This window comes from Nerophis lumbriciformis, linkage group LG08, assembly GCF_033978685.3.
Source record: "Nerophis lumbriciformis linkage group LG08, RoL_Nlum_v2.1, whole genome shotgun sequence".
NCBI lineage: Eukaryota > Metazoa > Chordata > Actinopteri > Syngnathiformes > Syngnathidae > Nerophis > Nerophis lumbriciformis.
The window spans coordinates 40040001-40065142 of NC_084555.2; the positions used below are offsets into that span (position 1 = coordinate 40040001).

Below are 25142 nucleotides of genomic sequence, written 5' to 3' on the forward strand. Positions count from 1 at the left end.
AAATGAAGTCCATGCGCTGCTCCTTTTGAACAAAAGCATCGATAACTTGTTTATAGAAGTCTTCCTTATCTTTCTTCAGTTTTAAAAGTCTCTCTGTCTCGATGGAGATCTTCTTTTAAGTATTACCTCCTGCTTCGATTGAAAGTCCAGTTTAGAAAATTGTTTTATTTTAGATATGTAATCCTCCATGTTAAAAGTTCAGGCAAGAGGAACAAATAAACGATCGCTGCTAGCTGTTGCTGCTTGTTGTCACTTCTTCTGCAGCCGAGTAGTCGCAGAAATGCTCCCTGGGATCACTACCGCCCTCTACCACCATGAGGCGGGATTACTGCGAGCCTCAGCCAGTGCGTCTTCGCAGCCGTTTTATGATTGCTCAGCACAAGAAATACGTTACACACATACAGATGTTGACAAAATACACTGTACATTATACTCCTCAGCTAACTAAACTATGGAAATGTATAATATAATTCATATAGCAATACGGTCTCACTGCACAGCAGGCCAGCAGTTAGCCGAGTCATTGCGCAATCCATGGTGAGGCTCAACTCAGTGACGTGCCTCAACTGGCTGCTGACTCACCGCAAGTCTCTTCTCAGTATTTGAACGGCAAATGTGAAAATTCAGCGATTTTGAATAAAAAAGAATCTAAAACTGGTGAAGTTAAATGGAAAATAACTTTATAGTATAATCACTGGATACATATAACAATTAAAAAAAAATGTTTTCTTTTTAAAAAATTTTTCTTTCCATGATGGGCCCGCCTCACCTGCCTCCCCTGACTGCACGTCACTGGGATCTAGCATCATATTGTGAGATTCCAGTCCATAGTGGATCAAACATAATAGTGTGAGATAGTTATTTAACAGTTTTGTTTTTTTACAATTGCATAGCTCTCTCTTCTCCTATGTCCCGAATGGGTGAATTGCGTTGAAAATTTGTTAGTCCTGCGTGGTGACACAGTCCAGCTTCACAAATGTATTTTACCCTGGTTTATGAGTAAAACGTCTATCAATACTAAATTTATGTTTCTGAATGATTAGTTCCAGTGCCAACGAGGGCGTCAATGTTGTGGTTGTCATTGCTCACTCTTCTCAAGAATGCAACGACAGCTGTGGTTGCTTCTTCTGTAGACACTGCCCCTTAGTGGTTTGGAAGGCATTTGCAATTCACAAGTCAGTCCCCCACAGAAGAGCTATAAATCAACCAAGACGCCGTCAGAGGGGATAGCAAGCTACGTGACGCGAGAGTAAATACCAGCCTTAACTGGCATTTGTGTTCCACCCTGGCAAACATCTGATTGCCACTGAGTGCTAATCTATCATATTTTCCTTGTACAAATTTCAGTTTGAAAAAGGCCAACATGAAGCATCACATTCTTGCGATGTGAGCACATCTGATTTTGTTCTTAATGAATGTCATTTATCAACACAGCTTCTGTCAAGTGAACGGACGTGGAGCCTAAATTTCGCCCATTTCCACGGTGGTGACACATTCAAACAGCAGCCATCGAGGTGTGAGTCATCCGTTGGGATTCCTGACTCAAAAGCATCTTATCAGCCTCTACACATTCCCACAGTTCTCCCTATGGTCAGCCTTGGGAAGGGAGTGTGTTCAGTGTGCGTCAGTGGTGGGCCGTCAGGGCCAGCAAGGCCTTCTCTGCTGGCCTAACGTCAGAAATCATGATCATAATTAAAGATAAAAGTATTTTATTATTTATTGTCCCTAAATATCTAAAAGTATTCATATTCTCTTCATGTCATAATATGCTCCTTCCAGTGCTATTGTTTTTAGGTTATCCAATCACAATTCAGCTAGCTTATGTTGCCATATTGTACAAAATCTGCCCGTGGCCTTCAGAATTAACAATGCGGGCGTCTGTGCACTGTAAGTGAACATGTACATACAGTTGATAGATAATTGTGACAGCCAATCAGATCACGAGATGTTGTCAGTAAGGCCTTCTAGCTGGCCCTGACATTTACGCGTCCTGTGATTGGATACTAACTTGGTGAGTATCCAAGTGAATATCCAACCACAAGTTGCAAAAACAGGAAGTGGCACCGGAGCCATACGAGCCATAGAAAGCCACAGGAACCTCACCGGTACAATAACCACAAAAATAAAGTGTTTGTCTTACACCTAGTAATCCGCTGTGGACATACGAAGCCAAGCAATGCAGGTTTAGCGAGCGGTGCGCGCTCCCGCGAAGGAAATACATTGTTGGCAGGCAATCACATTTTGGCACATCACCGGCGGTGAAATGGTTTGCCCGCTACTTTCACACAAATCAACCTACTACGACGGTACCACAGGCTTATACGGCATCGGATGGGTGCTACAAATTGTGAGTTCAAATATTGTATTTTTTCATGTTTTATTTGTTTTATACAATTCTTTTAATTTTGACAGTACCACATAAGATATGTTTTAATTGCTGATGTGGGTTTATTGAATGTTAAATTAGCCGAAAAATAGACCCTTGGTACACTGTTGAGGGGTTTCAATACGCGGTAGTGTGCAAGTGTGTTTCTGTACAGCATGTCCAGCCGTGTCCGTGTTGTGACATAAATTACGGTATTTTGAGAGGTGAAGTCGGACTAAGTAGGACATCCCTGAAGGCTTAGGTGAGAAACGCTCGGCCCGCCACTGCTGTGAGTTCTGGGTAAAATGACAAATACACAAGAATAGATCTAGAGTGATTTGCAGTGTCCTTTTGAAGCATGTCGTCTCGAAACACTTTCAGTGTTGAACCCGGAGTGCTTTGAAATCAACGTTAAATCCTATGTCAGTTCCAGTGAGACTCAGCTGTTGTTCTTGGACAATCTTTTATAAGTTGGCAAAAAAAGGTCCAACAGTAAAAAAAAAAAAAAAACTTTAAAAAATGACAAGATTAGTTGAACCCAGCATCACACAAGGACCACTGTTGGGCGTTAACGAGGACCAGATGATGGCCCGAAGGTTTTTTCAGTCACATGATTTCCAATCGTCATATTTTCTAATATGATGGCGACAGAAAAGTTAAGCAGCAGATGTTGAATCTTGCTGCTCTGAGCCATTGTGTTACTCAATTTAGATTAGGCTCTAATTAACAGTGACTTCATTGCAATACCGTTTTCTTGTTCACCCTGACTCATCTCATTGGACTAGCCACTGCAGAATATTGTAAGGAGCTGTGCAATGATCCCCGGCACAGCAAAGACCTCAAGTGAGACCAAGCTTGGATAAAAAGATCTCAGAATTTCTGTCAAGACTTCATTCAAGCTTTTCCTGTTACACTCCTGGTAGACTTGAGAACACCATATTGTGCCAGGAAGACTATTCTGTTTCTCTGATAAATTGACAGCTATGCTGCCCAAAACAATTGAGAATGACAGATACGTCTGGCATGAACTAAATCACAGAGTAAATTAGTTGAATTCAAAGTTTGAAATGAGAATTGACTCTGACTTGCTTTATCCCGATACTGGTAATATTGGTGATTGATTAAGGTTGCATAAGATTTGGAATTGTGAAACAAATACATTTTTTTAAATGTTCAGAATTCTTCTTTCTAGTGTTGTATTGAGCAAAATGATGCTGCCTGCAAAAGTTACAGTTCCCATAGCTGTTTGCTTGGATGTAGTGCCCTCTATTTTACTTTAGTTACAACAAGACTCAATTCTTAACCATCATTTGGTTAATAAATGTTTGTGGCTATTCCTACTCAACATCGTAATACAAGTTTATATATATACAAGTTTAATTGAAGCATTCACTGACTCAGAGAAGCTTTTTAACACTCTAAGACACCAGTTTTATGCCCATGTGGTGGTCAACATTGTCCTCTGCAAATCATAAAATGGCCTCCAATGGGACTTCCAGTAAGTTTGTGTGACATCAGACCCAACCCCCAAAAATGTGTTTATAGCAATGAAATCGTTTCTGGCAAGTATATTAATCTATGACTGGAAATCAATCAATTAAAGCTGGAGTAGACATGAAAGAGAAAAGTTAGGTATAATCAGCTAGAATTCAGTGCTGAATAGAATATCGTATATAATGTTAACAAATAAGTTTAAGAAGCTCCTTTGTCAAAACGGTTTACAAAGAGGTCAAGCTCAAGTGAAACTATTTACTTTTGCAGTGCATTTTTGATGATGGTAAGTCCTAAATAATATAAACCTCTTACATAAACTGCCAGTTGAAATGGTTTCATCTAAACTAGCCACTGAGCAGCAACTAGTATGAACAGTTATCAACTCAGCAGAACTTTAACACATTGTTAATAATGTCATACAATCATGAATACTAATACAATATTTGTGGACTAGGCTACTACAGAAATGTGGAGATCATACTTGCCAACCTTGAGACCTCCGATTTCGGGAGGTGGGGGTGTGTGGTCGGGGGGGGGGCGTGGTTGGGGGCATGGTTAAGAGGGGAGGAGTGTATTTACAGCTAGAATTCACCAAGTCAAGTATTTCATATATATATATATATATATATATATATATATATATATATATATATATATATATATATATATATATATATATATATAGATATGTATATATATATATAAGAAATATATAAGAAATACTTGACTTTCAGTGAATTCTAGCTGTATATATATATTTATTTTATTATATATATATATAAATAAGAGAATTACTTGAATTTCAGTGTTCATTTATTTACACATATACACACACATAACACTCATCTACTCATTGTTGAATTAAGGGTTGAATTGTCCATCCTTGTTCTATTCTCTGTCACTATTTTTCTAACCATGCTGAACACCCTCTCTGATGATGCATTCTGCTTCATCTCCTTGTTGTGTGCACAGTTGTGCACTGCACTCTCTAAAAGCCGTAGATGTTATTGTCACATATGCATGTACAGTATGTTTTATTTCTATGAATGTTCTCATTCATCTAGATGTTATTGTCACATATGCATGTACAGTAGATGGCAGTATTGTCCTGTTTAAGAGTGTCACAACATTGCTGTTTACGGCAGACAAACTGCTTTACGGTAGACAAAAACGTGACTGCTGTTGTGTGTTGTTACCGCGCTGGGAGGACGTTAATGAAACTGCTTAACAATAAACCCACATAAGAAACCAAGAACTCGCCCTCGATCATTCTACAGTTATAACGTGATTGGGCAGGAACGCTGTTTATATTGTGGGAAAGCGGACGTGAAAACAGGCTGTCGACATGTCACTCAGGTCCGCATGAATTTCGGGAGATTTTCAGGAGAAAATTTGTCCCGCGAGGTTTTCGGGAGAGGCGCTGAATTTCGGGAGTCTCCCGGAAAATCCGGGAGGGTTGGCAAGTATGGTGGAGATAGAGCTCAAAATGAAATTGAATTGATTGAGTTTTTTGACAAAATGTTTAGAACATGGGTTCAATAGTTTAAAGCAGTGCTTTATTGGTATTCCTGGTGGGCAGTCGATTTTTAGCCTAGTTGACATTGACTCAAAAGCTACTCTGCTGGTTACAGCTGATGGGAGCACTCAATTTAGATTAAATTGCCTCACAACATGATTAATTATTCACTTATTATGCCATTCCTACTATCATAATCTATTACATTATCAATAGTGTATTAAAAGAGTGAAAGTGCATGATGTTTTAGATTAATAAAAACTTCCCGTCTAATTAGGGTGTGTTCACACTAGTCTGTTTGCTCTGCTGGCATGGTTTGTTTGAGACCACTTGAGAGATGGGCCTCAGTCAGTGTTGGCAGACAGGAAATGACGTATTATCGGACGAGACCCTTAAAAGTATCATATTTTAAGGACAATTAGCATAAATATTCAATTTGACACTTCTGAAGATCATCTGCTATATCAAAAACATTACTACAGACTCTGTATATCATCGGTGGATGGGCTACAAGCTCTGATAGACTGCTTTTCTAAACCATGCCAATGCTTTGGACTCGCTATCTTTATAAAGAAAACTGAAGTCATGGCCCAACTGAGCCAAGCATTTATGACTTTGATCAGCTCTTCGATACAGTAAAATCCTTCAAGTATCTTGGTTCAACTGTCATCAGAAACCACTTCCATCACAGCAAACTTATTGACAAGGCAGCCATGACCTTCGGTCCCCTCTCAAAGGATGTCTCGTTAAATCCAAAACTTCGCCTGCACACCAACCTGAGGGTGTACTCAGCACGGCGTGGCGCTGTTGCAAGAGTGGCCGTGCCAGCAACCTGAGGGTTCCTGGTTCAATCCCCACCTTCTACCAACCTCGTCACGTCTGTTGTGTCCTTGAGCAAGACACTTCACCCTTGCTCCTGATGGGTCGTGGTTACACTGATGGCAGCTCCCGCCATCAGTGTGTGATTGTGTGTGTGAATGTGGAAATAGTGTCAAAGCGCTTTGAGTACCTTGAAGGTAGAAAAGCGCTATACAAGTATTACCCATTTACCATGTCTACTAAAAAACATTTTATTTTGCAACAAATCATGGCCAGCCTATGCTCGTCAAGAACATCAGCTAAATGCACAAATGTCCATCAGCATCTCGTGGCGTGAGAGGTCACAAATCAAATGAGTAGGTGTCACGTCGGGGTTTCATAGATTTTCAATTTTCATAGATGGTCGTTTCCCCAAGATGCAGAAGAACGTCCGGAAGCAAAGCGCAGGTAAGAAGGTGATTTATTCCAATAGGTTGGACAACAAGTACAAAAACTCAGACAGAAGTCAAGTGTGGAGCCAGAAAACCAAGATAATCACCAGGGGCGAACAGCGAGAACGTCTTACACTACGAAAAAATACAAAAAGCGTGGTGAAAACAGGAGCCAACGTAAATATCGCGAAGAGCAAGCAAGACTGCCAGGCAGAGTGTGCCGCGAGGCAGAAATAACTCGTGCTACCAGACGCCCAGTCTTTTGTCACAAAGACGTGTGCAAACACGACTTCAAAGCCACATGCATTAATGTGAATGATTAGGAAACTCTGGCTGACGATCGTGTCAATTGGCGAACAGCTGTCAGGACAGGCTGCAAGGAAGACAAAGAGTAGAGAACGCAGAACCTGGAGGGGAAAAGGCAAACTAGAAAGGCACATGTCAGTGTAACGGGGGCCAACCGGAGTGGCTGCGCCAGAAGTATGTTGATAAACCTCACCCCGACAGCTTGAAAATTGTGTGCTAGCCGCTGGGTTCCCAGCTCAGGCTTTAGCCTAGTGGCTAGCACACATCTTCTTTCAATCGGATGGTTGTGAGTTTGCGCCACGCGCAGAGCGATGGCAGTATGGGAAGATCATAAACACATCACAGACAGATACACCAGCATCCTACCTGAGGTGACCAAACCATGCGATCAATAACCAACAGTGCTGCCCTCGCATTGGACTACACATCCACCAAAGGAAGTTCCAACCAAGATTATCCACTGTCTGTATGGCAGACAGAGACCAGAATCTGTTAAAACATAAGAAACAAACATCAATCAACTGAATTTAACTACTAAAACCTTTGTGCCCTTGCCTTCATGTGGCCATTGTTCGTTTTTGTTTTGTGTTATTGTGCTATGCAATCGTCACTCATGCTACGTCATGCCTTGATTGGCTGTAAAGAGACACGGACTGTGAGACAATGCATGACATCAGACGCATTGCAGCAAGTGTCCTGTTTGTGTTTGCTAACAGCCACATTTTAAAGCGGTGAAATTATCACACATTATGGTATATACTTTTTTTTTTTTACACATACGATAATCATCGTTTTGTGGCAACACTGTCCTCTGTCAAGTGTGAACGCTGATTACATCAACAAACCGGATATGATAACACTGTAACCAGACAATGCAAACTAAAGATCAACAGATACGTTTTTCTCAGGGCTGACAGATACTGATTTTTAGTAGTCAACAAGTGACAAGGGAGTGACTGCTCGCTGACTGCTCGCTGTTTCTGTTGCGAAAAAGCTAAGTATCGTTCTATCTGTGCTTCTAATTGTTTTACAGCTTTCTTTACTACTTCCCAAACATACTTAGTAGTCTTATTTACTTGCAAATCACCCGATCTCTGTCTCACCGCCCCTCTCTCAGCAAGCTATCTGATAAGCTAACAAAGCTAGCGCGGCGAAAGGCGTCGTCGGTCTGAAGGCGTCTGCTCCCCACATGTCGCGACCACTTCTCTGAAGACAGCAAGAAGTTGACTCGGTGAAAGAAATACTGTGAGTATGGCTCCCTGTTCTTCGTGCACCGTTCTCATGGATAGGTTGGCTCTGCTAGAGGGCCGTGTCCGCCAGTTAGAGCAGAGTAATCTCCTAACTTTAGATGTTGCGGACACATCTCCTAGCATTAGCTGTAGCGAGCTAACTAGCCCAGCTTATAGCAGCCCTAAGCGGCCTATAAGCAATGGTGAGTCGGTTGAGACGCATTATATATTTAGCCCTTTGGCTAGTCCTACACCCCAGTCTACCGGGCACCACACTTTAGTCATAGGGGACTCCATCACCCGAAACATAAAGCTTAGCAAACCAGCCACAATTAAGTGTATTCCCGGGGCCAGAGCACCTGCCATTGAAGCTAATCTTAGGGAGCTAACTCGCAACAGGTCTAGTAAACACGTACGACAGGCTAATCGCACCACTAGCTATGAGAACATAGTTGTACACGTTAGCTCCAATGACATTAGAATGAAACAGTCAAGAGATTACAAAGAGGAATATAGCTAGAACTTGTAATCTCGCTAGAAAGATGTCCAGGCATCGAGTACTTGTCTCTGGCGCCCTGCCTGCGAGAGGCAATGATGAGAGGTATAGCAGATTAGTCTCACTTAACAAGTGGCAATAATATACAATGAAAACCTTAACCTTACCCCTAACCTAAGTAATAAATATAAATAATTTGAGGTGCTTACTATGAGGTCTGTCGCACTGCTGCCTCTCTACCTGGCTGTTATCTACCGCCCCCTGAGACCTATTCGGGCTTTATCAGTGAATTTTCAGAGTTCGTCGCTGATCTCGTGACGCACGCCGACAATATAGTTATAATGGGGGAATTTAATATCCATATGAATACCCCATCAGACCCTCCGTGCGTGGCGCTCCGAACTATAATTGATAGCTGTGGTCTTACACAAATAATACATTATCTAGTGCTTGTCAGGGGTGTCACCACCTCCAAAGTTATGATACTCCCGTATACTAAAGTAAAGTCACGTCATTACCTTATAAAATTCGAAGTTCTGGCTCATTGTCAACAAGCTAATAATAATCACTGCTTAGCAGCTGCAACATTAATGCTGTCACAACAACGACTCTTGCTGGCCTGCTGCCTTCGGTAATGGCGCTATTCCCAAATGATGTGGGCTCTATTGATAACCTCACTAATAACTTTAACGACTCCCTGCGCAACACCATTGATAGTATAGCACTGCTAAAGCTAAAAAAGGCCCCTAAAAAGCGTACCCCATGGTTTACAGAAGAAACTAGAGCTCTTAAACTATCATGTAGAAAGCTGGAACGCAAATGGCGCGCGACTAAACTTGAGGTTTTCCATCAAGCATGGAGTGATAGTTTAATAACTTATAAACGCACGCTTATCTTAGATAAAGCTAATTACTACTCAAATATCATCCGCCTCAACAAAAACGATCCTAAATATTTGTTCGGTACAGTAGCATCGCTAACCCAACAAGGGACTCCTCGCAGTAGCTCTACCCACTTGACAGATGACTTTATGAATTTCTTTAATAAGAAAATTGAACTCATTAGAAAGGAGATTAAAGACGACGCATCCCAGCTACAACTGGGTTCTATTAACAGAGATACAAATGTATATACGACAGATATTGCCCTCCAAAATAGTCTCTCTCTTTTTGATGAAATAACATTAGAGAAATTGTTAGCGTGTAAATGGGATAAAACAAACAATATGTTTACTTGACCCACTTCCTGGGAAACTTATCAAGGAACTGTTTGTAATATTAGGACCATCAGTGCTAAATATTATAAACATCACTTTCCTCTGGCACTGTTCCCCTAAGATTAAAAAAAGCGGTTATTCATCCTCTGCTCAAAAGACCTAACCTCGATCCTGACCTCATGGTAAACTACCGGCCAGTGTCCCACCTTCTGTTTATTTCGAAAATCCTCGAAAAAATTGTTGCACAGCAGCTAAATGAACACTTAGTGTCTAACAGTCTCTGTAAACCCTTGTGGTTTAACTCTTATCTTACTGACAGAATGCAGTGCGTGTCCCATAACAATGTGACTTCGGAATATGTTGAGGTAACGTGTGGAGTTCCCCAGGGTTCGGTTCTTGGCCCTGCACTCTTCAGTATTTACATGCTGCCGCTAGGTGACATCATATGCAAATACGGTGTTAGCTTTCACTGTTATGCTGATGACACCCAACTCTACATGCCCCTAAAGCTGACCAACACGCCGGATTGTAGTCAGCTGGAGGCGTGTCTTAATGAAGTTAAACAATGGATGTCCGCTAACTTTTTGCAACTCAACGCTAAGAAAATGGAAATGCTGATTATCGGTCCTGCTAAACACCGACTTCTATTTAATAATACCACCTTAACATTTGACAACCAAACAATTACACAAAGCGACTCGGTAAAGAATCTGGGTATTATCTTCGACCCAACTCTCTCGTTTGAGTCACAAGTTAATAGTGTTACTAAAACGGCCTTCTTTCATCTCCGTAATATCGCTAAAATCCGTTCCATTTTGTCCACTGGCGATGCTGAGATCATTAATCATGCGTTCATTACATTACGTCTCGATTACTGTAACGCATTATTTTTGGGTCTCCCTATGTCTAGCATTAAAAGATTACAGTTGGTACAAAATGGGGCTGCTAGACTTTTGACAAAAACAAGAAAGTTTGATCATATTACGCCTATACTGGCTCACCTGCACTGGCTTCCTGTGCACTTAAGATGTGACTTTAAGGTTTTACTACTTACGTATAAAATACTACACGGTCTAGCTCCAGCCTATCTTGCTGATTGTATTGTACCATATGTCCCGGCAAGAAATCTGCGTTCAAAGAACTTTGGCTTTTTAGTTTACCCAGAGCCCAAAAAAAGTCTGCGGGCTATAGAGCGTTTTCTATTCGGGCTCCAGTACTATGGAAAGCCCTCCTGGTAACAGTTAGAGATGCTACCTCAGTAGAAGCATTTAATTCATCTGTGGTCACCAAATCTGTGCCCCTTCTCTCCACGAAGGAGAGGGGGGCACAGATTTGGTGACCACAGATGACGCACTAGCTGTCCAAAGTCGGGACCCAGGGTGGACCACTCATCTGTGCATCAGTTGGGGACGTCTCTGCGCTGCTGACCTATCTCCACTCAAGATTATCTCCTGCTGGCCTCACTATGGACTGGACTCTCACACTATTATGCTAGATCCATTCAACGTCCATTGCACCGGTCGCCCGGTCCCCTCCAAGGTTTCTCATTGTAATCCCATTGGGTTGAGTTTTTTCTTGCCCTGATGTGGGATCTGAGCATGATGTCGTTGTGGTTTGTGCAGGACTTTGAGACACTTGTGATTTAGGGCTATATAAGTAAACTTTGATTGATTGATTGATCAACAAGGCCGATAGCAGATATTTGGAGCCGATATTTATTTGCAGTAAAAGTTATTTAAACATGAATAGTTTTGTCAATAAACAGCTGGACAAAGATTTAAGTTGTTTTTTTTAACATTATTTTTGAGGACACTTCGGACCAGTAGTGACATAACGTTTAATGCAGCACTAGTGTGATTGATTTCACAAACACCTTTATTACGTGTGTTGAAGAGGAGCATCAACATTTGCATTTCAAAATATGGTAAATATTCTGGGAAATCTTGGTAACATATGGATTTCCCTACATCACAATAACTCGCCATCTACTCAATTTTATCAAATGTTATAGCTGTTTATGGATTTAATACACTGTAAAGCAAGTCCATCCAACTGGCGGCCCGCAGGCCACATCCAGCCCGCCAAAGCTTTTTATTTGGCCCGCCGAACATCACCCAAATAGGCTTGATGAAACCAATAACACCTAGGAGAAGCTGGGTAACACACGGCACACTGGCAAAGCTTAATCTGTTTATAACAATCTACAAGGTTGATACAGTTCACTTCTCTGTCTTCCTCTCCATGTATCTGCTTTCTTTTGTCATTGAAGTTATCATTAAATATATGTATTGTTGCATTTGAAACAATTGTATTGTTGATAATAAAGGTAATCATTGTTATTATTCATTATCATTAGTACTATTTATATTGGTATTGTTATTGCTCTATTTGTAGTGTAATAATGTTCATTGTCATTTCTGTGTTATTAATATTTACTTCACTAACTGCTTCTTTGCTATCACTTTTCGTATCATATTTGTACTTATCATATTTGCTGATGCTGTTGTGTTGTTGTTGTGGTTGGTATTGTTATTTTTGTGTTTGTTGTTGTTGTTGTTGTCTCACTGTCTTATCCCCCTCTGGCGTCCTTTTTTCTTATTTCTATCCCCTCTAGCTCCGGTTCGGCTGCGCCAAACATTAATATAAATCCATTTAATAAAATCACATTCAACTAGAGAACAAGAGAAATATCCCACACTTATTTTGTAAAGTAAATCTGTACAGCAAATATGGGAATCTACATCAACAAAATGAGTTGCCCGAATAGCTGGACTGGACAAAAAAAGACTACTCATTCAACTCTAAAAAAAACACCAAAATAAATTGCAAAAATCTGACTTTTAACAATGAATAGACAACAAAGTATGAATGTTCTGCCCCCGAGACAAGCAGCAACAATGGTAGAAATACTCAAGTGTATGCTTCATTTGTAAGTAGATATTGTGCATGAAGATATTTAGTTTGCTTTGTATTCAAATTGCTGACTTAGCGATGTCTTTTGTATTCGTGGTCATGTTGTTTTTTTTGTCTGAGAGTAACTCTGCCAAGCAAACCACGTTCAATATGTGTAGTGGTAAATTTGACCAGTGGAGGGCAACAACGCTAATTGTGATAAGCCACATACAGTGTGTGAAATGTTTAATGTGTTGTGTGTTGTGTAAATATATATCAACACTAAACCTTCTATTTTATTTATTTAAAATACACAATGGACATTATTTATGTAAAATACACAATGGATGTTATACTTGTGATGTTTATTTTATGTTTATGTTTTCCGTTTGACAAATCCAAATGAAGAAAAAAGTGTAAATACATAAAACTAAAGAAGGAAAATAATTCAAAAGAAAAAACATTAATCCTCAACAAAAACTGGAGCTTATTTTTCTTCATGCTTTTGATTATCTGCACACACTGGAGACGAATAGCAAGGGCAGACTAATACATTTATTGACAGTGCAGTGTGAAAACCGATGTGTTTACTTTGCAATTCAGTAAATGCAGTCTTAAAGAAATATAACTTACTGAGACACTTTCTGATGAAACATCCACATTTAGATGTCTGGCCCTCGAGCCCTTGGGCTCTTGAAACAGCGGTCCTCTTTATTGTGTATTTCAATAGCCCTGTTCTTAAATTCCCTCAGCAGAAACAACATATAGCAGAAATATTGCGAACATTTAAATAAAAACAATTCCAGGCCCCTTTATGTAGCTTATGGATGAGACATTTTTCAAGCTGGCTGACATCACTTATTCCTGGATGTTCCAAAAAATAGTAGAATGCTGCCTCTACTTCTTTACAAATATAATAATGATTCTATTTGTCAAGATATTTACACAAATTTGAAATTTTTGGCAGAGATATCGTTTCTGTTATTATAATGTCCATTTGTCTGTGTCACGTTGTTATTTAATTGAATCACTTAGCATGAAACTCGAACTTGAGCCCACACGCTAAGTGCCGTGGACGGAGGTTTGTTTGTTGCAGTAGCGAAACAAACAAAACTGAACCAGTAAGACATGGGGGAAAAAAGGATTAAAACTTAATATCCTTGAAAAAAATGAAAGATTTGAAAGCTAAGCAGAATATATCAGTTCGTTCTTGTACTGAGAACTTTGCAGGAGGAAGATAAAGTGTGTGTTTTCTCATGCTGGGCAAACGGGCTGGTGCTTGAACAGTGTTTGACTAATTATTAAAAAAAAAAAAACTCAGTACTGGTACCATTGTTTACAGTGGGGAAGGGATTTATGTGACACAAATCCTGGGTGGATCTCGCGTGACAGGAAGAGAGGGGTTAATAATTTTGGAATGCAGTCCGCTGAAAATAATGGAAAGTACCACGAGACTTAGCCACCGACGCTGTGTTCGAAGTTGGAATTGCCACAAAACACATTTTAAGATATGCAACACTCTACTGCTATCTGGCGGCTTAAGTGGATAGTGCACTCCCCACATTTGTCAAGTTTTATGTGTCAGGTAAACCGTGACGAAGGGGGTCATATAAATCCCCTTTCTACTGTATGTATTGTATCTGCTGACGAAATTTCGGACTGTGAACCGCTATTTTTTTTCTATGCTTTGAAACCTGCGGTTTAAAAAATGGTGCAGCTAATTAATGGTGACGAAGGGGGCCCTTATGCAAATAGTAAAAATAAACAAGCAAAGACACTGAAAATGTGTGTTATTGTTTGTGCTATGGTGCCATCTTTTGGACGAGTTTACTCACCACAGTACCTGCGGTGCTGCAGTGGCCTTCTGTTTAGACTGAGCTTTCAATCGGAAGTACAAGTGCCATTCCATCTTCTCGCTCAAAACGATTCTTCATCCAATAATGTTTGTAAGTTTTACAGTATGACTCAAACTGTTTATACTTACTAAACCAGAGGTCACCAACCTTTTTGAAACCAAGAGCTACTTCTTGGGTACTGATTAATGCGAAGGGCTACCAGTTTCCATCCATCCATTCTATACCGCTTATTCCCTTTGGGGTCGCGGGGGGCGCTGGAGCCTATCTCAGCTACAATCGGGCGGAAAGCGGGGTACACCCTGGACAAGTCGCCACCTCATCGCAGGGGCTACCAGTTTGATACACACTTAAATAAATTGCCAGAAATAGCCAATTTGCTCAATTTACCTTTAACTCTATGTTATTATTAATAATTAATTATATTTATCTTTGTGGAAACATTGATCATCTTAATGATTTCTCACAATAAATATATATAGAAACAGATAAATATCAATATGCAACACTTTATTTTTATATTTTCTCTAAGTGCACATTTTTCAAATTGAACATTTTCAAATGATCACTTCTAAGACAGTCTTGTGAAATCACAATATCCCATTTTAACTAGCTAGCCTCTAACATTTTTTAACAAATCATGAATTACTTTGCACCATGTTTGTACAAATAATAACTCATGTAAAATACAAAAGTCAACTCTCAAATTTTTAAATACATCATGTCACACTTTGAACTAGACACCAAATCGGTTATCTGTTTCTTTGTCAGTTAGTGAAGACCATGTCTTTAAAATATTTTCTTGGATTTTCAAATTCTATTTGAGTTTTGTCTCTCTTAGAATTAAAAATGTCAAGCAAAGCGAGACCAGCTTTCTAGTACATAAATAAAATTAAAAAAAAAATAGAGGCAGCTCACTGGTAAGTGCTGCTATTTGAGCTATTTTTAGAACAGGCCAGCGGGCTACTCATCTGGTCCTTACGGGCTACCTGGTGCCCGCAGGCAGGGGCGCCGCTAGGGATTTTGGGCCCCATGAAAATAATCTTTACAGGGCCCCCAACACAGTGTCATTATTTTTCTGTATTATAATTTCATCATCATTAGGGGCCTCTCTGGGCCCCCCTCCATCATGGGCCCCTAGAATCCGTCTCCTTTACCCCCCCTTTTCGGCGCCCCTGCCCGCAGGCACTGCGTTGGTGACCCCTGTACTAAACCGTCCCATGTGTGATGTCTGTAGGAGTGTTTTCATGCATATTTGTATCTGATATCGTAAACTAATGAAGCTAGCGTTAGCAATAGCTAATATGCTAACATGTTTACAAGTGTCTGTGTTAGTAGTAGCAACTTACAATAGCATTCTTTTTGTATTGTTTCAGTTTCGTAAATTAACCAAAATCTCACCGTGGAGTCATTGAGTCTGTTCAGCTGATTGAAGAGCTAGCTTCCACAGCTAGATGACCTCTGTTTTGTTTGATCAGTCGTTTTGCTGCCGTGCATCGGACACCATTTGGAAACAATTAAGGTATGTAAATAAACATTTACAAATTATTTCTGTGTAAATACGTAATTTCACAACCTATATACTGGTTCTGCAGCTTATAGTTCCGTGCGTCTTACGTATGGAAAAATATTTATTTCTTCTCAAATTTAGTGTGTGTGGCTTATATATTGGTGCACTCTACAGTCCGGAAAATACGGTAACGTTGTAGTTGTAAAAAAAACCACAAAAAAAACCACAGATACCGTTAAAAAGAGGCTGATAAGATATACATCAAAATGCTAAATACCAGCGCCTATAATCAGCCTGGCCGATAATCGGTTGATCTGCAACCCCAACAGAATGCTGAGTGAAAATCATATAAATAACAGTTAAGCTGAGAAGCCTAAATACAGTAGTTTACGGAGCCCCTAAAGGGACATGGGGAATTTCTGTTTTTAAAGTTTTTGTATTTCAATTTTTGGAGTGAAATTATGGAATGGTTTGAATGTGGAGTTAAAGCAATGTCCAAACATAAAGCAGTTTAAAAAGAAGTATAGGTACATGGTATTCCAGAGGTACAGAGATGAAGAAGGGCTTTGATATTGGGTTGTTGAGGTTACAGAAGAGTGTGGGGCTGCCCATTGAGGCAGTGGTGCTGCTGTGGTGGCATGATACCATTTCCATGATCACTAGTGGTAATGGTGTGGCTATGTATGTGTGTAGTGTGCATATGTATGTATATATCTATCATTTATGTATATACAAGTTTATTAAGTTTGTACATAGAGTGAACAGGTAGTTCTAGCTCAGAGTAATTTATGATTTAAAGAAAAGGGGTGGGATTAAATAAGTGTAAACTTCTTCTCACTCCTTTTCAAATATGTAAAAAAAAAAAAAAAAGAAAGTCCAATGCTCATTTGTTTTCGTTTTTTATTCTCCATTGTTTTCATTTTGTTATAATGGCTGTTAAGGCTATAGCACTGTATTGGATCAGGCTTGCTCTTGTTTTCATGCATATTTGAATAAAAAATATATCAATCAATCAATCAGATATGTATACATATCTAAAAAAAATATTTCCCCTTGTCCCTTTAGGGGCTTCGTAGTAGTTACACAGCAAGTATTTTTTTTAAAGTGTTTGACCCGAACTGAAGTACTGGATAACAAGTGAGAATGTAATCTATCTTCTGTGACTTAAACATGCAACTTTTTTTTAGTGAATCCCATCAGACATTTTTACTAAGAGATTAAAAGCAACAAATTATGCCAGGCAAAGATGTAATTACATTCTACAGAAGTCATAACACAGCCACTTCTTTCCACTCGCCTTGTTTTGTTTTGAAAAATGAAGCCAGATGAAGAGGAGACAAACTTCAGTCTAATACTGGTTGAAAGCATAAAAAAGGATGGAGAGAAATCCGCCTGTCTCCAAGAATTCAGGCACTATTTTCCACTGAGCCATGAGCTGTCTCAGAGTAAAATGACAGTGGGCCGTGACAGCTTCCAGCTCTCGTCTGCACCACCACGCTGCACGGTCCAAACAGAAGAGACAGGAGATTCCACTGGAACTCCACAAATAAGCTGCATGTGGCAGAAGGAGCTCCTTTAGAAGGAAACGTGGAATAAAGATGTGATTGACCAAGAGAGAGAGCTGCCTGTCTTTTAGGCCAGTGGAATGGGAAAAATAAACACAGCGGTTTTTAACATTCAGTAATGGAATCCACTTATGTATGAATTACTGCCTTGACAAAAAAGGAGATTCCTTTTTGTTTTCATTAAGCATATCTTTCTGTGCAGTAAAACCAAAATAAAACAAGTATTTGTTCCGCATTCCAACTATGAGGCCAAATCAAAGTAGAAAACACCACAAAGTACAGCTGCCTCGAGGACTTTTTGTGTGTGTAGTTTATTTAGTAGTTGAATGTTTTGACTGATAACTATGAACTAATTCTCATTGGTTGCAACTTGAATTTGTGCACAGATGTCAACATTTAATAAAACTAGATAACGTATTTTCCTGACTATGGAGCGCACCAGTACATAAGCCGCACCCACCAAATTGTAGAAGAGAAAAATATTTTGCCATATATCAGTCGCACCAGACTATAAGTTGCAAATATATACAAACCCCGTTTCCATTTGAGTTGGGAAATTGTGTTAGATGTAAATATAAACGGAATACAAGGATTTGCAAATCCTTTTCAACCCATATTCAATTGAATGCACTACAAAGACAAGATATTTGATGTTCAAACTCATAAACTTTATTTTTTTTTTGCAAATAATAATTAACTTAGAATTTCATGGCTGCAACATGTGCCAAAGTAGTTGAGAAAGGGCATGTTCACCACTGTGTTACATCGCCTTTTCTTTTAACAACACTCAATAAACGATTGGGAACTGAGGAAACTAATTGTTGAAGCTTTGGAATTGGAATTCTTTCTCATTCTTGTTTTATGTAGAGCTTCAGTCGTTCAACAGTCCGGGGTCTCCGCTGTCGTATTTTACGCTTCATAATGCGCCACACATTTTCGATGGGAGACAGGTCTGGACTGCAGGCGGGCCAGGAAAGTACCCGCACTCTTTTTTTACGAAGCCATGCTGTTGTAACACGTGCTGAATGTGGCTTGGCATTGTCTTGCTGAAATAAGCAGGGTCATCCATGAAAAAGACGGCGCTTAGATGGCAGCATATGTTGTTCCAAAACCTGTATGTACCTTTCAGCATTAATGGTGCCTTCACAGATGTGTAAGTTACCCATGTCTTGGGCAATAATGCACCCCCATACCATCACAGATGCTGGCTTTTGAACTTTGCGTCGATAACAGTCTGGATGGTTCGTTTCACCTTTGGTCCGGATGACACGATGTCGAATATTTCCAAAAACAATTTGAAATGTGGACTCGTCAGACCACAGAACACTTTTCCACTTTGCATGAGTACATCTTCGATGATCTCGGGCCCAGAGAAGCCGGCAGCGTTTCTGGATGTTGTTGATAAATGGCTTTCGCTTTGCATAGTAGAGCTTTAACTTGCACTTACAGATGTAGCGACGAACTGTATTTAGTGACAGTGGTTTTCTGAAGTGTTCCTGAGCCCATGTGGTGATATCCTTTAGAGATTGATGTCGGTTTTTGATACAGTGCTGTCTGAGGGATCGAAGGTCACGGTCATTCAATGTTGGTTTCCGGCCATTCCGCTTACGTGGAGTGATTTCTCCAGATTCTCTGAATCTTTTGATGATATTATACGGGGGCGGCGTGGCGCAGTGGAAGAGTGGCCGTGCGCGACCCGAGGGTCCCTGGTTCAATCCCCACCTAGTACCAACCTCGTCATGTCCGTTGTGTCCTGAGCAAGACACTTCACCCTTGCTCCTGATGGGTGCTGGTTAGCGCCTTGCATGGCAGCTCCCTCCATCAGTGTGTGAATGTGTGTGTGAATGGGTAAATGTGGAAGTAGTGTCAAAGCGCTTTGAGTACCTTGAAGGTAGAAAAGCGCTATACAAGTACAACCCATTTATCATTTATTTATTTATATTATGGACCGTAGATGGTGAAATCCCTGAATTTCTTGCAATTGCACTTTGAGAAACGTTGTTCTTAAACTGTTTGACTATTTGCTCACGCAGTTGTGGACAAAGTGGTGTACCTCGCCCCATTCTTTCTTGTGAAAGACTGAGCATTTTTTGGGAAGCTGTTTTCATACCCAATCATGGCACCCACCTGTTCCCAATTAGCCTGCACACCTGTGGGATGTTCCAAATAAGTGTTTGATGAGCATTCTCAACTTTATCAGTATTTATTGCCACCTTTCCCAACTTCTTTGTCACGTGTTGCTGGCATCAAATTCTAAAGTTAATGATTATTTGCAAAACAATTTTTTTTATCAGTTTGAACATCAAATATGTTGTCTTTGTAGCATATTCAACTGAATATTGGTTGAAAATGATTTGCAAATCATTGTATTCCGTTTATATTTACATCTAACACAATTTCCCAACTCATATGGAAACGGGGTTTGTACAATGTGAAATACGTTATTAACACAAATATTTTGTAAAAGTTTATTTACATATTTGTTTCCAATAGGGCTGACAACATTAACACATGTGATTAATGATAAACAAATATATATATATTGCATTACCATAAATGAATGAGGATTTATCACACTGTTTGTTTTGACCGCCAGAAGGCAGCGCACATTGCACAGGCAGTGACCATGTCACACAGCAGTGTGATTAAAGTTAGAGTAATGTGTTCTGCGGCCTTCAAAACAAACCCAAATGGAACTTTTGATAAATCTGAGGTAATTAGTTAGTATTTCAGCGACAAACTTTCATATCATCGCCGCACATCAAGTTTAAAGAGCATCTTAAAGTGAAACATGAACGTAAGGATGGTGTGAACAGCAAAGAGAGGACAAAAAACTATGCTGGCTGAGGTACCTGTGTTTACCACAGATAAATTAAACAATGCATTTACGAAATGGACCGCCACTGCATTTAGGACATTAACATCTGTGAAGAACAAGTGCTGCAAGATGTTGTTCATTTCGCCAACTACCGTTGTACAAACTAGAGGTAGTTTGTGCAAAAATGAGATCTGCACTGCCATCCAAAAAGGTAAATAAGCTTGTTTGTGTACCCATGGTTTTGTAATTAGATGAAGCCCAGCAGAAAAGACAGACCAAATCGAGGTAATCGAGAGGCACGTTCTTTATTGGCAACCGTCATGTCTCTCGTCAACACACTGGCTTCTCGTCAAGGCACCGTCTCTCTCTCTCTCTCACACACACACACACACACACACACACACACACACACACACACACACACACACACACACACAAACACACACACACACACACACACACTTCACAATGGTAGCGGGACATGTCACAACTGCGCCAACATTTGTTTAAACAACTGGTTAAACTAAGGAAGAGTAAATGCAGATGTAAATAGTGCACCATGTAAAAGTGTTTATGACCGTTTTTATTACAGTATTATACTATGACTTTCAAATTGTGCACTTAATTCTTACTATTCTTATTATCATTAGGTTTTGAGCAAATGAATGACTTGCAATTAAGTGAAACTTGACAAAAATGTTCCTGTATGACATTCTGACTACCAAATTGTATCCAAATATTGGGGTATTTTCCTAAGCAAATTTTAGTTTTGCAAGCAACTAATTACCAATGATTAATCATGATTGATCACAGTTCAAGAGTGTGATTAATCTGATTAAAAAAATTCATCACTTGACAGCCCTTTGTTTCCAAACGGTGTCTGCAACACGGCAGTAAAATGGCTTATCAAACAAATCAGAAGACCAACTAGCTGCGACAGCAAGCTCTCCAATCAGCTAAACAGACTTAAAGGGGAACTGCACTTATTTTTTGGAATTTTGCCTATTGTTCACAATTATTATTAAAGACATAACGACAAATGTATTTTTTGACTGCATTCTAACTCGTAAACGAATATAAATAAAAGTCTGCTTACAGCAGAGTCAATGGGCGGTCCTTTATTCTGCCCATAAACCCAATAAATAACCATCCAAAAAGCGCCAACAACACTCTGTTTAAATTTCGTAATTTGGATATTGACCAAGTATTAGTGATATTGTTATTATAAGCGCTAATGCAGACAAACTATTTATACCAGGGCTGTGATCACAATGTTGCGTGCCAATGTTGACATTAACGACTGATGAGCTGTCTCCTCGATTTATTGCTCATCAAACTTTATTGTACATATTGCGTCTCAGTAGAAGAACGAGGACGTAATCCGACAAGTTAGTACACTTTGACAGCCAATTAAGAATGGCGAGAACGACACAAAAAGACGCTTAGTTCCACCACACCTTTTTTTTGGGAAGAATTATGAGCCATTTTTCACCTAAACAGGAATATATGAACATTCCAGCAGTCGGCATCCCAATGACAGCAGACATTGTACAGTAAGTGATGTTTTATTATGTTTATTGGCTCTCATGAAGTCTGCAGTGAGCAATATTTAGTGATTTGGTGAAAAAAAAAGCGAACATTGTGATGCGTTTTTTAAATCAATGCGCTGCGTATGCTTAAAATGAGCAAAATACATAAATATTAAATGTTATTATAAATGTGACTGTTACTACATTACATGTATACCTACAACATGTCTATACAACCCTAATGGAGGTGTTTGGATGTTTTTTAAGGGCTTTATAGGCAGAATATAGCCTGCATAGGCTGCATTGTAAGCAGTCTTTTGATCGCATTTATTTACTATTTAGAATGCATAAAAAAAATACATCAGTCGTCATGTCTTTCATAATGATTGTGAACAAGAGGCACAATTCCCCAAAAAGTGCAGTTCCCCTTTAATAACTCCATGGTGACGTTTTGGTGAATTTACTGAGGAATTTTTAAAACTTAAACAAAACAAAAAGAATGCCATTGTAAGTTAAAGGCCTACTGAAATGCGATTTTCTTATTTAAACGGGGATAGCAGGCCCATTCTATGTGTCATACTTGATCATTTCGCGATATTGCCATATTTTTGCTGAAAGGATTTAGTAGAGAACATCGACGATAAAGTTCACAACTTTTGGTCGCTGATAAAAAAGCCTTGCCTGTACCGGAAGTAGCAGACGATATGCACGTGACATCACAGGTTGTGGAGCTCCTCACATCCGCACATTGTTTACAATCATGGCCACCAGCAGCGAGAGCGATTCGGACCGAGAAAGCGACGATTTCCCCATTAATTTGAGCGAGGATGAAAGATTTGTGGATGAGGAAAGTGAGAGTGAAGGACTAGAGGGCAGTGGGAGCGATTCAGATAGGGAAGATGCTGTGAGAGGCGGGTGGGAACTGATATTCAGCTGGGAATGACTAAAACAGTAAATAAACACAAGACATATATATACTCTATTAGCCACAACACAACCAGGCTTATATTTAATATGCCACAAATTAATCCCGCATAACAAACATCTCCCCCCTCCCGTCCATATAACCCGCCAATACAACTCAAACACCTGCACAACACACTCAATCCCACAGCCCAAAGTACCGTTCACCTCCCCAAAGTTCATACAGCACATATATTTCCCCAAAGTCCCCAAAGTTACGTACGTGCCATGCACATAGCAGCACGCACGTACGGGCAAGCGATCAAATGTTTGGAAGCCGCAGCTGCATGCGTACTCACGGTACCGCGTCTGCGCATCCAACTCAAAGTCCTCCTGGTAAGAGTCTCTGTTGTCCCAGTTCTCCACAGGCCAATGGTAAAGCTTGACTGTCATCTTTCGGGAATGTAAACAATGAAACACCGGCTGTGTTTGTGTTGCTGCAGCCGCCCGCAATACACCGCTTCCCACCTACAGCTTTCTTCTTTGCTGTCTCCATTGTTCATTGAACAAATTGCAAAAGATTCACCAACAAAGAAGTCCAGAATACTGTGGAATTTTGCGATGAAAACAGACTTAATAGCTGGCCACCATGCTGTCCCAAAATGTCCTCTACAATCCGTGACGTCACGTGCCAGCGTCATCATACCGAGACGTTTTCAGCAGGATATTTCACGCGAAATTTAAAATTGCACTTTAGTAAGCTAACCCGGCCGTATTGGCATGTGTTGTAATGTTAAGATTTCATCATTGATATATAAACTATCAGACTGCGTGGTCGGTAGTAGTGGGTTTCAGTAGGCCTTTAATAATACTGACACGGACACTCGTTAATGTGTTAGCATCTAAGCTAATGCTAACGACGCTGGCTTCATTACATTATGATAGCATGCACAGATATGCATTAAAACACTCCTACAGGCATCACACATGGGACAGTTTAGTAAGTAAGATTTGTTTTAGTTATACTATAAAACTTATAAACGTTGCTTGGAGTGATGATTGAAGAATCCTTTCAAGTAGAAACGCTACGATGACAGAAGACAGAACAACAATTGTACTTCTGGTTCAAAGCTCTAAACCAGGCATGGGGAAATTGCGGCCCGTTAAGCTTTTCAAACCAGCCTGCCACATGTCTCAAAATGTATCTTTTAAACATTTACCATCAAAACTGGAGCAACCAATATGATGTGCAGTTCATTTTTCAAATTACTGTAAGTCTTGAACTATAGAAAGTATTTCAATGGTTGGAATCTGCGCTTTTTAGTTTTGTACTAGTTATTACGGCAATCTATGTCACGTCAGCTCCAAGCAGATGAGTCAATAAGCAGAGTGGGCGGGCGTTGTTTACTGCAGCCAGTATGAGACGTTAATGTCAGAGGGTCACGGAAGAAGATTTTTACAACAAAGTTCTGTTCAGCACAAAGGTGATTGGGTTATATGATTTTTTATTACATTCATCTGTGGGTGTTTTTTGGCCATTGCTTTCATGTTTCGCTGTGTTTGTTGCATATTTGTTGCATTTTGCTCTATTGTAAGAGATCGATTTCGAGATGTTTATATTTTCTTAATATTCAGTGTTTTATCGCTAATTGATAACATTACGAATCCCACATTATTTATTTTTATGTACATTATTTTATTCAGCGAAAAGGCTGTAAAATTCCATTCAGCTTTTTGAGGTGTCTAGCATTCTATCAGTCATATTGTAAGTGTTTGTATTGTGTTTAGTTTTTCCCCTCTTTTACGGCACACACACAGATGTATTTTTACTGACCAATGTGGCCTCCGAGTCAAAATAATTGCCCATGCCTGTTCTCAACAGAACGAGCACTACAGCACCTACAGTGAGCAAATTCGTCCAAAAGATGGCGCCACAGCACAAACAATAGCACACCTTTTCAGAGTATTTGCTTGTTTTTTTAATGTTATTATAAACGGCTTAATTCTTTAGTCAGTCAATCCCAATATTTGTCTCGATGGGTGGAAGTAGAACCTCTAGCTTACACACACAAGATGCACAGACACACAGCCTTGCTAGGCGCTAGTGAGAAGCACCGCGAGGTAACAACAATTAGGAGAAGAAAGGATCATTGCAAAGGCAAATGTCCGAAGTGGGAATATTTCAGCTTTAAACGAAACG

The 25142-nt window shown here is 39.8% G+C and overlaps 1 protein-coding gene across 3 annotated transcripts in view; it reads right to left on the reverse strand.

Annotated features, from left to right (window-relative positions):
- LOC133611796 (KATNB1-like protein 1) overlaps positions 1–25142 on the reverse strand; it is a 157876-nt gene that overhangs the window by 112747 nt on the left and 19987 nt on the right. For all 3 annotated transcript variants that reach the window (XM_061968927.2, XM_061968929.2, XM_061968928.2), the window contains exon 3: positions 7298–7420. In XM_061968927.2, the coding sequence (XP_061824911.1) occupies positions 7298–7359 (62 nt within the window). In that variant the 5' untranslated portion in view covers positions 7360–7420. The remainder of the gene's footprint in view (positions 1–7297; positions 7421–25142) is intronic.